General features: G+C 44.3%; 1 protein-coding gene and 1 long non-coding RNA gene across 2 annotated transcripts; both read left to right on the top strand.

Moving 5' to 3' along the window:
• Positions 1–1,151: 1,151 nt before the first annotated feature.
• On the top strand, positions 1,152–3,986 carry ppp1r3g (protein phosphatase 1 regulatory subunit 3G). The gene has a single exon (XM_071329133.1). It carries the CDS (start codon positions 1,239–1,241, stop codon positions 2,079–2,081), a length of 843 nt encoding a protein of 280 aa, XP_071185234.1. The 5' UTR covers positions 1,152–1,238; the 3' UTR covers positions 2,082–3,986.
• Positions 3,987–4,415: 429 nt separating this feature from the next.
• Positions 4,416–13,463, top strand: LOC139532029 (uncharacterized). The gene is made up of 2 exons (XR_011666475.1): positions 4,416–4,979; positions 13,061–13,463. It is a non-coding gene; the product is annotated as an uncharacterized lncRNA (long non-coding RNA).
• Positions 13,464–14,251: the final 788 nt, after the last annotated feature.

Below are 14,251 nucleotides of genomic sequence, written 5' to 3'. Positions count from 1 at the left end.
GACGTGGATCAGAAAACCAGTCAGTATCTGGTGCGACCACACTTTTGCCTCATGCAGCGTGACACACCTTCTTCGCATAGAGTTGATCAGGCTGTGGAATGTGGTCCCTCTCCTCTTCAATGGCTGTGCAAAGTTGCTGGATACAGGAACTGGAAAACGCTGTCGTACACATCAATCCAGAGCATCACAAACATGCTCAATATGTCTGGTGAGTATACAAGCCATGGAAGAACTCCGGCATTGTGTACAGATCCTTGCGACATGGGGCCATGCATTATCATGTTGAAACATGAGGTGATGGCGGCGGATTAATGGCATGACAATGGGCCTCAGGATCTCGTCATGGTATCTCTGTGCATTCAAATTGCCATCGATAAAAAGCAATTGTGTTCATTGTCCGTAGCTTAAGACTGACCATACCATAACCCCGCTGCCACCATGGGGCACTCTGTTCAGAACATTGACATCAGCAAACCGCACTACCACACAATACCATACAGCTGTCTGCCATCTGCCTGGTACAGATGAAACCGGGATTCGTTGTGAACCCGTTTTTGCCAATGGGGCCATTGGGCCTATTGCATAGTTGTGTCAATGAGGTGGTCGGTTTTCAACTGATTTACACTTATCACGTGGTCTGTGCAGGCTGAAATATGGTGCATCTGGATGCTATCAAATAAAATGTTTACATTTATAACAAGCACGGTAATAAGCAATCATTGTAATTGCAGACTACAATTACTACCAGTTACATGTTGTTAATACAGTGTAACTATGCATTATTATAGTTAATTACAATACTTGTTAGTGTAATTCATTATGTTTTTACACTTTAATAAGGACCCCCTAAAATGAAGTGTTAACAAAAGGTATGCAAGGTTATTTGAAAGGGTTTGAGTGTAGCCAATTTAGGTCTATTTATTCACCAAACTATATGTATCCTAGATGTTGGCATGAAACAGTCATTTGTTTATTATGAATAATTCGATGACTTTGTAGCCTAATAACGTGCTTCTTTGGCACTCGCTCCTGCGCGCTGGGCAGGTGAGCTGTTGTTTGTAAACTTGAATTAGGCCTACGTTGCAATGACGTATTACAATGACGCTGGATACAGCAACAGGCAGTTAGTTGTATGATGAGCTTTTAAGTGGGCGTATCACACTAAGTGAAAAGTTCCATCGAGAATCTAAACTCCCGGAACTGTTCCGGTGCATATCCATAACGCACGCATTGCCGATATGTCCGATTCAGCCCTCCTGCGTGATTCCAAGCAGTGTTCTCCAAATTCAGGGGGAACCATGCTATCAGGGAGTGAAGATGAGCCAACGGAGAACGGTGACGAGGACTTGGAAGATGGCTTAATCGAACCACCAGACATGTATAAGAAAGACAGGCGAAGGGCGAAATCTTTGCCCGCATATCCGGAGCAGGCTATGCTTTTTGAAGAAATAGCCAATAACGGCCGAAAACGGGTGAAGTTTGCAGACTCCATGGGGCTTGATTTAGCAAGCGTGAAGCACTTCAGCACAACAGAAGACCCGAAAATCCCTTCCAAGGTATTGTCGAGATTGCAGAGCTTTCTCCCTCAACCACAGGACAGAGAGTATACAATTGGGGACCTGTGCGTAAACTTTAAATCTACCTTGACCATGGACCGTCTCATCCCAACTTTCAAGATGCCAGTTGAGTCTGATGATTTTGAAACCAAGGTACTGCAGCGGCACGTCAACCTGGAGAAGGTGACCATCACTCAGTTTGACATCCGTGGGCAGATTCGGACGAATACTCAAAACTGTTGCAAGAGAGAAGTTGGTGTGAGGTACACATTCAACGAGTGGCTGTCTTTCGTGAACGCGCAGGCGATACCCATGGCTTTCGATGAGAATACTGTTGGTGAGCGCTACACATTTACCATGTACACACCTCCGTTCCTAGACCCATCTTCCTCTGTGCACTTCGCCGTGTACATCAGGAATGACCAGGGCGAGTTTTGGGATAACAACCATGGACAAAACTACACCTTGAAGTATCACTGTGCAGGTATGCCGACCTACGAGAGCGCAGCATTCCATGCCACCTGAAATCCGCCGTTACGCACGTGCGTAAAGATGGTGTCGCTCAACCAGGTCTCTCATGAAGTTGTTCTCCATCACGTGGATTGATATATACTTTTCAGTGAAGTAAACGTATTTTCTTCTTGCTCTCTGAGCCCACCGTTTTGTTATCAAGGTGTTCATGAGTTCATCATGATTATTATGATACGCCGACTGTACCGTCCTTCTTTAAAGTAAAACATGGAGTTGACAAGTTTGCCTCTGTCCAATTGTGTCTTCTGTTCTGGAATGACATTTAATAACACAAGAATTTACAATAATAGTCGTTGGACTGATTTGCAGTTAGATCTCATTTTCTGAAACGAGGAAGTTAACAAATCAGGACCCATGGATGGACTGATGAACATTTCTCAGCTACACTGCCAATGGGATCTACACAGACCCGAGACTACACAGACACGGGACCCTACTAAAATAGTTTAAATTAGGCATTTTAGGATACATGATACACAGTACATCTCATATCCAAGAGGACTTCACCTGTTCTACATCACATTTGCCTATCATGTCATCGAATCAGGAGAGTTATCCTACTGTGCTGAGATGTAGATTCACTTCAGTCATTTATAGGAATTGTGTTGTGTTATTCCGTTTCATGATTTTGCTAAACTTGTGGCACCCTATTTCCTATAGATAGCACAACTTTTGACTAAAGGGAATGGCTGGTCAAAAGTAGTCTACTTTAAAGGGAATAGTGTACCATTTCAGACAGTGCCTTTGATTCAGGGCCCAGAATAGTGCAGAGTATGAACATGTGTGATTTATCCAAGTTATAATGCCAATCATGGGAAGCAAAATCTGTCAAAGAGTTCTCTGCCATGAAATATATGATTTCTTGTTTACACTCCCCTGGGGCACAGAGGAATGATTAACGAGCAATCTGTCTGTCATATTAGTGTGCGTGGCTACTCAGTGAACAGCTTGATCAAATGGTCTGATGCAGCAGGTTGATGCACAAAACGTATTTACTGCTCTGTAGCGCATTGGTTTCCCAGTGTTGTTAACAGCATTTCTGTCCCAATTACAGCTATGACTGCATTATATCTATTCTACATGTTATGTTTTTGGGGGTCCTAATAGTTGTCAACAACTGTGTATTGAAAAGCATACATTACACATCTACATAGCTATACAATAGGCCCACTACAATATTCTGTAATACAGTTGTTTAATGTAAAACATATCTGTTGACGTTATGACATCCATACAATTGTATAGGATCTCTATATCACCTTATCAAAACTCCTCCTCTGCCTTCTCTACAATCAGAACATCCAGAGGGCGTTTGTAATACTGTTGATGGGTATGTGAGCAGCACACGACTGATGCCAGTGATGTTACTTCCCTTGTTTGGCCTGTCATGTACCCTTTAATAAAATACTACATGGTGGCTGTCAGGTTGTTGTCTCATACATGTCCCCTGACCAAAGTTCAAGAGGCAAATCAGCAAATATACGTGGAGCTGTTTACTCTGTCATCAGAGAATGGCTAGTTTCTAGGCTTCAGCAATGCAGTGATCTCACCGGGTAAGATCCACACAGACCTGGGTTCAAATACTATTTGATATCGTTTAGAATAGTTTTAGAACCAAGGTCTGGCGTCCGGACAACATCCATGTTGATGGAACATGTACTCGTTCATGTAACTGTTCAGTCGGTCTCAGAATCTTTGGGGCTACTGAACTGAATGTAAAAATAGACTATAGACAATGTGAAAAATGCAAAGTTAATCTCAATCTTAAATGGTACATGCATGTATGTTGATGTAACAGTAACATGATATGGTGACATTTTAATCTTGGGATTGATGCACTGTACATGACATCAACTGGGCTATTGAATATCAACCAATAAAATGGACCACATTTTCAAATGCAGAATCCTCTTTTTTTCCCCAACAGTACACGACATATTGAAAATGATTATAAACTGTCCTTATCAAGTATCCTTTCATATTATTCAAATGCCATCAGTCCCAGTTGTCTTACAGTGACGCCTCCTGGGTTCAAATACTATTTAAAATCGTTCAAATACTTTTGAGTGTTCGCGCTAGCCTGCCTGGAGTACTATATGGTCGAGGCTTGCCATTTGGGACTGTTCTATTGGATAAAGTATTTCAAACAGTATTTGAACTCTGATCTCCTCCCCTTGATGTTCATGTACTTCAAATCGGTCTTTGTTGATCACCCTAAAACGCTGATCAGAAGCAGAAAATATATTTAGAGAGGACCTCTGGGAGAGCTTTCAACTTGGACTCTTATTTGTTGAGTAATATGATCTTTACACCCACCTCGATCTTCTACTAGGTCACTGCTCATCCAAAACAAACAAAAGGGGCTATTTTTTTAGAACAGGTGGCCTTGTGGGATACATTCACCCTCTTACCCAACCTGAATTTCAATTATAGACAATATCATCCATTTCCATTATTATTGGCCATTGCATATTATTATTCTGCCGGTATAATGTATTGTGATGCAGATTTAATGCATTAATGCCAAAATCAACCAACCCCTCACCTCTTCCCTATTCCCACCTTGTAGATCTGTATTATACTTTGAATCTAGTTGCCTCCCACAATGCTTTCCCCCATATCCATCCAAAGGTTGCGGGAAATTAAGCTTCTGTGTGGAAAGTGAAGTTAGGTTGAGGTTCAGTGCTCCGTCTGCCATGGTCTCTTCGACACCGTTTCCTATCGTTTTAAGGCAGCCCATCACTGCCCCAATGCCCATCAGAGGTTCCTCTTTGAACCCTACCCCTCAACGATAGTCTTCTGGGCCAGGTACATCTTACCTATGGTCACCTGTGGAGAGAAACAAAAAGTCCACAATTTGATATGTCGATCTTCACATTGAGATTTGTTACGGTAAGTTGTGTTGGAAATCTAAACAAATGGGTTGTATAAAAGGGGTTGATTTTGTAAATTCATGTCACTTTATAGGGAGCATTTGTGTGCCCAAAATACTGTAAATGCTTGGCTGGTGAAGTTGTCAGACAACTAAGACTTAATTTCCCCACAACATTTCAGTGATTCAGATGAATACTGTGGGGGAGACTATGTGTAACAAATCAATATGGAACTGTAACCCTGGGAGCAAAGCTCAGCTCACCCAAACTACAAGTTACAACAGTGACCTACAGTATCAATATCTGGTGACCTGTTATGACAGTCAGTCCGCTGTGAAATTGGAATAGACAGTCCGGACTCCTCATGAGTGCACATTAGATAAATGTTCAATCTGTTTAAATGTGCTGCCAGTTCAACAGTTCCGATTCAAATGCATTTTTTGCACTTGCATATAATGCACGGATTCATGACAGTCACCAGCTATTGCAAATATCAAGATTCAACTATCATGGTCTGTCCTACACACACAGCCTTTGAATCACATTTCACCGCTGTTGAGTTGTTCACAGCTTTTAACTCATCGGCACTCAGTACACATACGACACACACACACACACACACACACACACACACACACACACACACACACACACACACACACACACACACACACACACACACACACACACACACACACACACACACACACACACACACACACACACACACACACACACACACACACACAAAAACTGCTGTATCGACAGAACCAAAGCAGCCCATCCATCTCTCCCCCCTTGCAAACACTTCCTTGACTGACACCGGGGCTAAACCTAACATATGGCTTTGGCATTAAAGACACCTCAAAGTGAGTCAAGGAAGCCATTGGTTAAAAGCCTGGCTTGTAAAGTGCGGCAAATTGTTGCCCCCGCGGGAAAAGGGAAAAAGCAGAAGTGAGAGAGAGAGGGAGAGCGACGGTCAAAAGATGCAAGGTCAGCTTAGGCTGCGCCCGTTCATTTCTCAAAGAGATGGCTCAGCAAAGAGGAGCATTAAGATCCATTTCGCCGAGCCCCCGCCCCTGTGTAAATATGTCCCGTGTCCTGTTGACATGGGCCATCCGTCAGAACCCCCTACGGCTGCCTTTAAAAAGAGCCACAGCCAGAACAGGGAGCATAGCCATCTACTGTATGTGGACATATAAACCAATCAGCCTTGTAACTGTATAGTACAGTTTGCACCTGCTTAAATGGTTTTAAAAAGAGTAGAGCTTCAGCACTGTGCCTGTTCATAAACCTACCAAGCCTTTGCAACAGCAACCTGCCCCCCCCCCCCCCCACCCGTTACTGTGTGCTACAGTTTGCGTCGGTGAATATAGCTGGCTTTAAAAGAGGAGGGGGAATACTGCAGTGTTCCCCTCCCCCACCAGAGTGGCTTATTCACAATTTTGATGCGAAAGGACCTTGGTGTTATTTTGAAGGTCTTTCCCTGGACATTAAAATATCGAGGAAAGACTTCAACACTGTTACCTGTTCAACTGTATAAAGGCCTGGGTCCTGGTTAGGATTGTATTCTGTGCTCCATTTTTGCCATTTTGTCGTATGGGACCGGTATAAGAACCCATTCTTGATCCCATATTGAACGCCAGTTCAATATCATGTTTTAACCATCTGGTATGTGCTGTGCTGCTCAGTGTATTATTTATGACTGACTGCTCGGGCGGGTGACAAGATTTTAAAAAACGTGTCTTTTTTTCATTCACCCGGCACTCTGCATCTCTCTCTATTGCACTCTATCACACTTGCATTATTCCGCACAAGTCTACACACGCCTGTTTCTCATCAACGTCGTTTGCTGTGCTTCTCTCCAACGTGGGCTTTGAATAGTGAGAGCACGCCCAAAAACGGACCACTGTTATGCTTTCACATGGACAGAGTACAATTGGTTCTAGAGAAGGGGCTATCACCAACCTATTCCTTATATGCTTTTGACCAGGACTTTTTATAGGGAATAGTGTGAGATTTCAGACTCAGACTTGCCAAGTCTACCCTCTATGCTCGTACCCTTGCCCTGTGCCATCCCTACAGTGTTTCAACCTCATGCCCTTTAACAGTGTGCCAGTCCTGCAGTGCTACTTGCCCTGGGGCCAATGTGGAGTGGCAATGCAGATCTCTTTTTTCCCTGACATCAGCAGGGCATGGGGATGGCAGGCACCCCAGGGGGGCACCTGTGTTCCCACAGATAAACTGCAGTCAGGCAGACAGGCAGTCGGGCGGGCGTGCCCTCGTCCTTCAGCTCCTACATCATTGGCAGCAGATATTCTTCTCCTTTACCCATACCTCAGGGTTAAACCTGCTCTGTCTGGATACAAATAGCCAGTACGCACTGGGTATAGATCTAGAATCAGCTTGCCCTCTCCCAATCTTAACCTTAATCATTAGGCACATCTAGGATCAATCGTAACCTTTAGTATTAGTAGTCACAGATCTAGAATCAGTTTTCCCTCCCCCAATCGCAACCTTTACTATTAGTATGCACAGATCTGGGATCATTGTCCTGCCCCAATTCAATCCAGAACCATTAATCACAGGTCTAGGATCACTTTGCCCTCCTCCAATCCTAACAATTACTGATCAGTCTAGGGCCAACTGCGTTTGACTTATACAGTGGGGAGAACAAGTATTTGACACACTGCCGATTTTGCAGGTTTTCCTACTTACAAAGCATGTAGAGGTCTGTCATTTTTATCATAGGTACACTTCAACTGTGAGAGACGGAATCTAAAACAAAAATCCTGAAAATCACATTGTATGATTTTTAAGTAATTAATTAGCATTTTATTGCATGACATAAGTATTTGATACATCAGAAAAGCAGAACTTAATATTTGGTACAGAAACCTTTGTTTGCAATTACAGAGATCATACGTTTCCTGTAGTTCTTGACCAGGTTTGCACACACTGCAGCAGTGATTTTGGCCCACTCCTCCATACAGACCTTCTCCAGATCCTTCAGGTTTCAGGGCTGTCGCTGGGCAATGCGGACTTTCAGCTCCCTCCAAAGATTTTCTATTGGGTTCAGGTCTGGAGACTGGCTAAGCCACTCCAGGACCTTGAGATGCTTCTTACGGAGCCACTCCTTAGTTGCCATGGCTGTGTGTTTCGGGTCGTTGTCATGCTGGAAGACCCAGCCACGACCCATCTTCAATGTTCTTACTGAGGGAAGGAGGTTGTTGGCCAAGATCTCGCGATACATGGCCCCATCCATCCTCCCCTCAATACGGTGCAGTCGTCCTGTCCCCTTTGCAGAAAAGCATCCCCAAAGAATGATGTTTCCACCTCCATGCTTCACGGTTGGGATGGTGTTCTTGGGGTTGTACTCATCCTTCTTCTTCCTCCAAACACGGCGAGTGGAGTTTAGACCAAAAGGCTCTATTTTTGTCTCATAAGACCACATGACCTTCTCCCATTCCTCCTCTGGATCATCCAGATGGTCATTGGCAAACTTCAGACGGGCCTGGACATGCGCTGGCTTGAGCAGGGGGACCTTGCGTGCGCTGCATGATTTTAATCCATGACGGCGTAGTGTGTTACTAATGGTTTTCTTTGAGACTGTGGTCCCAGCTCTCTTCAGGTCATTGACCAGGTCCTGCCGTGTAGTTCTGGGCTGATCCCTCACCTTCCTCATGATCATTGATGCCCCACGAGGTGAGATCTTGCATGGAGCCCCAGACCGAGGGTGATTGACCGTCATCTTGAACTTCTTCCATTTTCTAATAATTGCGCCAACAGTTGTTGCCTTCTCACCAAGCTGCTTGCCTATTGTCCTGTAGCCCATCCCAGCCTTGTGCAGGTCTACAATTTTATCCCTGATGTCCTTACACAGCTCTCTGGTCTTGGCCATTGTGGAGAGGTTGGAGTCTGTTTGATTGAGTGTGTGGACAGGTGTCTTTTATACAGGTAACGAGTTCAAACAGGTGCAGTTAATACAGGTAATGAGTGGAGAACAGGAGGGCTTCTTAAAGAAAAACTAACAGGTCTGTGAGAGCCGGAATTCTTACTGATTGGTAGGTGATCAAATACTTATGTCATGCAATAAAATGCAAATTAATTACTTAAAAATCATACAATGTGATTTTCTGGATTTTTGTTTTAGATTCCGTCTCTCACAGTTGAAGTGTACCTATGATAAAAATTACAGACCTCTACATGCTTTGTAAGTAGGAAAACCTGCAAAATCGGCAGTGTATCAAATACTTGTTCTCCCCACTGTATGAACCAACCCACCACACACTAGTTCCATCACAATAGTACCCTTTTCTGCTTCAACAGTATACTCATTTGGCTGTACGTGCGTTTGTTGACAACCTTTATGTAGATTTCACTATTCGGGTGGCACAAAACGAATCTTCTGGTAAATACCACAACCACCAGCGCAGATCATTTGTGTGCTGTACTTAAAACTACATTTACAGGTGATACCATTGCGATTTAAAATGGAGACATGTTCCCGAGACAGACAGAGGACGCACTTTATAGGTTTTATTTAGCAGTGCTATTTCGGGAGGTGAAGAACATGCTACGGTGTGGGGAACCGTTATCTCGTTAAACTCACACGCATTTCCCGACCTCCTAGTGCCTTTTCTATATTTAATCTCCTCGCGGCTGGTGAGAGGCCAGATGTTTCCAGCGAATTTCAAAGAGGTGTGAACAGCTGGTTGTATGTCATATAGGGAAGACTTTTGAAGGGCGGAAGAGAGAGAAGGTGGGGGAGAAGAGAAAGAGGCGGGTAGGGGAGGAGAGAGCGCGAGAGAGGTGAAATGCATCGTTCCCTCCCCCGCTAGAATACCAATTCCTTATCTGACAAAGTTTGTACCATAGTTTGTACAATATTGCTCTCACCGATCAACATCAGCAAACTCCTCAGGGACAGAAGGAAGGAAGGAAGAAATGGAAGGATTCCCTTGGTCGTATTGGAACGGGGCCCTCCTTCAGCCTGGCTGATTGTCCCCTCCTCTCAACCTGTCCAGGGTTGCCACAACTAGTAGTATCTCTACATTCTGACACTCCCCCTCTAACGCGCCAGTGCTGTTAATACACATCTCAATTAGGTGAATAAACGTGTGTCTATGCCAGTCCTCTGTGGTGCCATTAGAATCCGCCCCAATTTACATGGCAGACCATACGGGTTGGGAAAGTAATCTGCAGTAGGGTTGTCACGATAGTCAGCTGGCAAGGAAACGGACTTCATTTCTTGAGAAAAATTGTCCTATTGTTATGGGGAAAAAAACACCTCATGTTGACTTAGTGTCACATTTGCTTATTTTACAAGCTAAAGCACATATTATGTCATAAAGCAGGTTCTTAAAGTAGCAAAGAGTGAAGTCTACTTCGTGTTTTCTATTTTGCCATGGAAAATCAAATATCATAGTAGGACGATACCATATACTCTAATCTGAGGCAAGCTTGTTGGGAGCGGACCTGCAACCAGAGGGTTGCCTTGTCCTAGTAATCGCTATCTCCTGCTGTTGTGCCTTTGAGCAAGGCACTTAACCCCTAAACAGCATCTGACCCTGTGCTTCAACGTGTGTGTGTCTCTGTGTGTGTGTGTGTGTGTGTGTGTGTGCGCTGACAAATCTCTGTCCTGTGACAATAGACAATAAAGCAATCTTCTTCTTCTACCCATAGAATGTCAGCAAAGCGACCCCATTCCAAGACAAAGCCTACGTGGAAAAAGTTATCCCCCGTTGGACAAAAATATACATACTTTTTTAAATTTTTTTAATCAACAGATTGTCTAGGCTCAATGTCTGGCACGCAAACAAGTAACAACGAACAGCAAAAAGGCGGTGTAACTCAGGGGAGACGGTTGCGAGCAAGACATGCAAGACACTCAGTCAAGCCAAGAAACATGCTGGCTAGACTCGGACAGCCCACACAAATGCCTCGTTGCTGTCAGTGGCTGTTCAAACAGACATGTTTGATGTATCCAGTGGCTCCATTGAGAAAAAGATGTATATCTCAAATGGGACTCGTCTGTTTAAGTAAAAGACGCATCAATACGTTCATATGTGATTTATATAGGCGGGTTAGTCTGGTCTTTGCTTGGAATTGTAGGCCTCCCTGAATGGGTGATGCTGTTGAGCGGTCATGTTTCAGCAGTACCACAAGAAGGCAGCAGTTACCTACTCAATCTGTGTAAGTCTCCTACTATTTCATTCTGTCGTTCACATTCTTTCCGTCTCCCTCTTATTCTCTGACGCACACACACACACACACACCATTCGTTTGTGGGTGTATCCCGGTACGTGAGATGCATCCCGAAGCCTAAAAAAAACACACACACACAAACGGTTCTATAAATCCTCCGATGTGCCGCTGTGAAGTGGAGGGGGAGGGAAGGCGTGACTTGTTGCCGCTGCAGAAAGCAGGCGGCTGACGGCAAGGATGTCACACCGCGGATTCCCAACACGCACACGCACACACACACACACACACACACACACACACACACACACACACACACACACACACACACACACACTGTGCAAAGACAAGCAAACTGAAGACGCAAACCTTTCAAACATGGCACCGTTATGTGATTGCACAGGAGAACCACACGCACCATGCCACGCATCACATATGATCCTGAAAACCCCACCAGTGTACAGACAGAGAAAGGTACAAGAAGAAACAGACCCATGTTCAGTACATACAAACACCGTTCTCTCTGTAGTCACACGCTCGCGTGCACGCACACACACACACACACACACACACACACACACACACACACACACACACACACACACACACACACACATTCCTCTCTCAACTATCGGTTGGTTGGGAGAAAGGGGGAATCACGACTCAAACGACAAACAGACAAACAGAAAGGCAAACAAAGCAGCTTCCAGAGTTGAAGGTTAATGTTGGATTGCCTCTCTTTCACACAAGTCGTGACTGCTTCTGTACCGAGCCCGGAGATCATCTCACACAACACACAACACACAGCACACGCACACACACACACACACACACACAGGTTATTTATTATTAATTCAGTGTAACCTTAAAATAAGACTGTGTGGTCTCTCAGCAAATAGAAGAGGCACATTACATTATTAGTGGAGAAGATACCGATAGATATTGGGAGATACCGGTATTGGGTGTCAGGCATGGATGGTGTGTGTGTGTGTGTGTGGGGAGGGGGGGGGGGTGGAAGGAGGAGACAGAACAGAAGGTCAGGGAGGGATTAGGGATTCCCCTCTTCTAAGGGAAGCTCCTACCTAGGGTAATGAGGTCAGCTATGTTGGACTAGGTACGCCTCACCACCCTCTATAATACACATTCCCTTTCCTCCTCATTATCCTCACTTCGAATAAAAGGTGCCATTCCGTACGGTTGCCTCATGTTCACCATTTTACCTCAAATCCAAATTGATGGAGTATAGAGCTTCACTGTCCAAATACATATGGAGGGCTCTGTATCCATCTGTCTGTCGGTCTTGGAATGGTATTGTACTGTTATACCCGACAAGACCGATTCTTGACAATACATTGTACTTTTACCAGGGGGATTTCAATATAGAGCTGGTAAGTGGTAAATGATATAGTATGAATCTCTAGTCCTCTTCAGAAGGTCATCAAAAAAACATTATGGTTTCAAGTAGGGACTATAAAAAGGTACGACGCTTAATGGGAGAGCAGTCATCTTTTACAAACCTAACATGCAGAATTCATAGTAGAATCGTGTTCCTTAGAATCATGTCTCAAGGTAAAAGCTGTTTTTAATCTGACCACTTCACATTTAACAATGTGCAATAAGTGGATCTCTTTATCACTGGGCTTGACTGCAGCACAGCGGAGTCCAAGGACCGCGTTACGCAATTTAAAACATCAATAACAAGCGCTCCTTCAATCACTAACGCAAGATTCCAGCTAGAGTAGGGTTGCGTTCATTAGGCACAAAATGGAAGAAAACCAAGTGAATCGGGAAGGTACTACCTGGACTTGTCCAATTAGAAACTTTGATTTTCATTTTCGGTTGTGAAATGTTTTTAAATGTTTTCTGTTGTGTGCTTGTCTATTGAATACAACCCAGGTGACGAAACCGTACAAGAGGGGCGACAGACAAGATGGAGTCCATGGGTGAAAAGAGAGTGGGAGAAAGATAGCCGGAGATGGATACATAGAAAGAGAAAGAAACCCCAGACTTCAGTCAATTAAAAAGAACGTTTTGCCTCCTACTGACAATTTTTGTGGAATAAACAGGCCCTGAAGAAAACTGAGTATAGTGTTCAGATGTCGCTTGTCAGATCTCTCTCTCACAGAGTTTTTGCCCATCCTCAAGCTAGCTTTTCAGCAGGCGGTAGGCTGCGGGTAACACAGCCACAGAACAGAATTGTTTTTATAATTTTTTTTAAAGCAACTCAAAGCGAGCGTATGTCTGTGTTTTTTTTAATATAAATAATAAACACGAGCTGGGGCTGGTTAAGTTCTCAACATCTTCTCAATCTCGTTTCAATTTTTACTTTTGTTATCGCTCTCTCTCTCTCTCAAAACACACACGTTCTCTAAGTCACACACTGACACACCTATAAACACACAAATGCACGCACACACCGCAAAGTCTTCTCACTACTCTGCAGCACAAGTGCCTCTCTACAGGAGCGAATGCAACGAGACCCTCCCAGAGCTCCTTGATGGAGTGCAGAGCGACTGGAGCCACGAAAGAGTAGAAGGGTGTAACATCATCACACGCAGCGGTTAGCCTTTTTGGGCATCTATCCCCCTACACCCGACCCTCCTTTATCCAGCTCCTGTGTCCCAGGAGTGGGGTTCTGGGACCTCTTTGATTCCGGTTTTCATCTACAGTTGCCGTAGGCACCATTGACTGTGGAGACAAGCCTTTGAAACTGGTGGAGAGAGATGCCGACATTGTCCCCCAGCTAACTCTGCCCCTCATAGGGTTACACTAGCTCGCTGCGGCTCCGCTGCACACAAAATGGTTGCCATCCACTCCCCTATATTAGTTACGGTATCTTCTCGACCAGGAGTATGAAAAGACAGACAAGATTGGTTAGCGTGTATAGGTTACTGTGTGAATGTGCGTAACTCAATGAACAACACTGCGTGTCAGTGTCATGGTTCCCCGGTCAAGGGGGAGGAGTATTTCTTCTTGTCCATGTGGTGAGCTGTGGAAAGATGTCCCTCTTTATGGACAACAACAAACATTCATTCATATAGGTTAGTACACGTACAAAAGACCAAGTCAGTCAGAATGTACGAGTAC

This window comes from Salvelinus alpinus, chromosome 10, assembly GCF_045679555.1.
Source record: "Salvelinus alpinus chromosome 10, SLU_Salpinus.1, whole genome shotgun sequence".
NCBI classification, from domain to species: Eukaryota; Metazoa; Chordata; class Actinopteri; order Salmoniformes; family Salmonidae; genus Salvelinus; species Salvelinus alpinus.
This window is presented reverse-complemented; position numbering and strand designations above follow the sequence as displayed.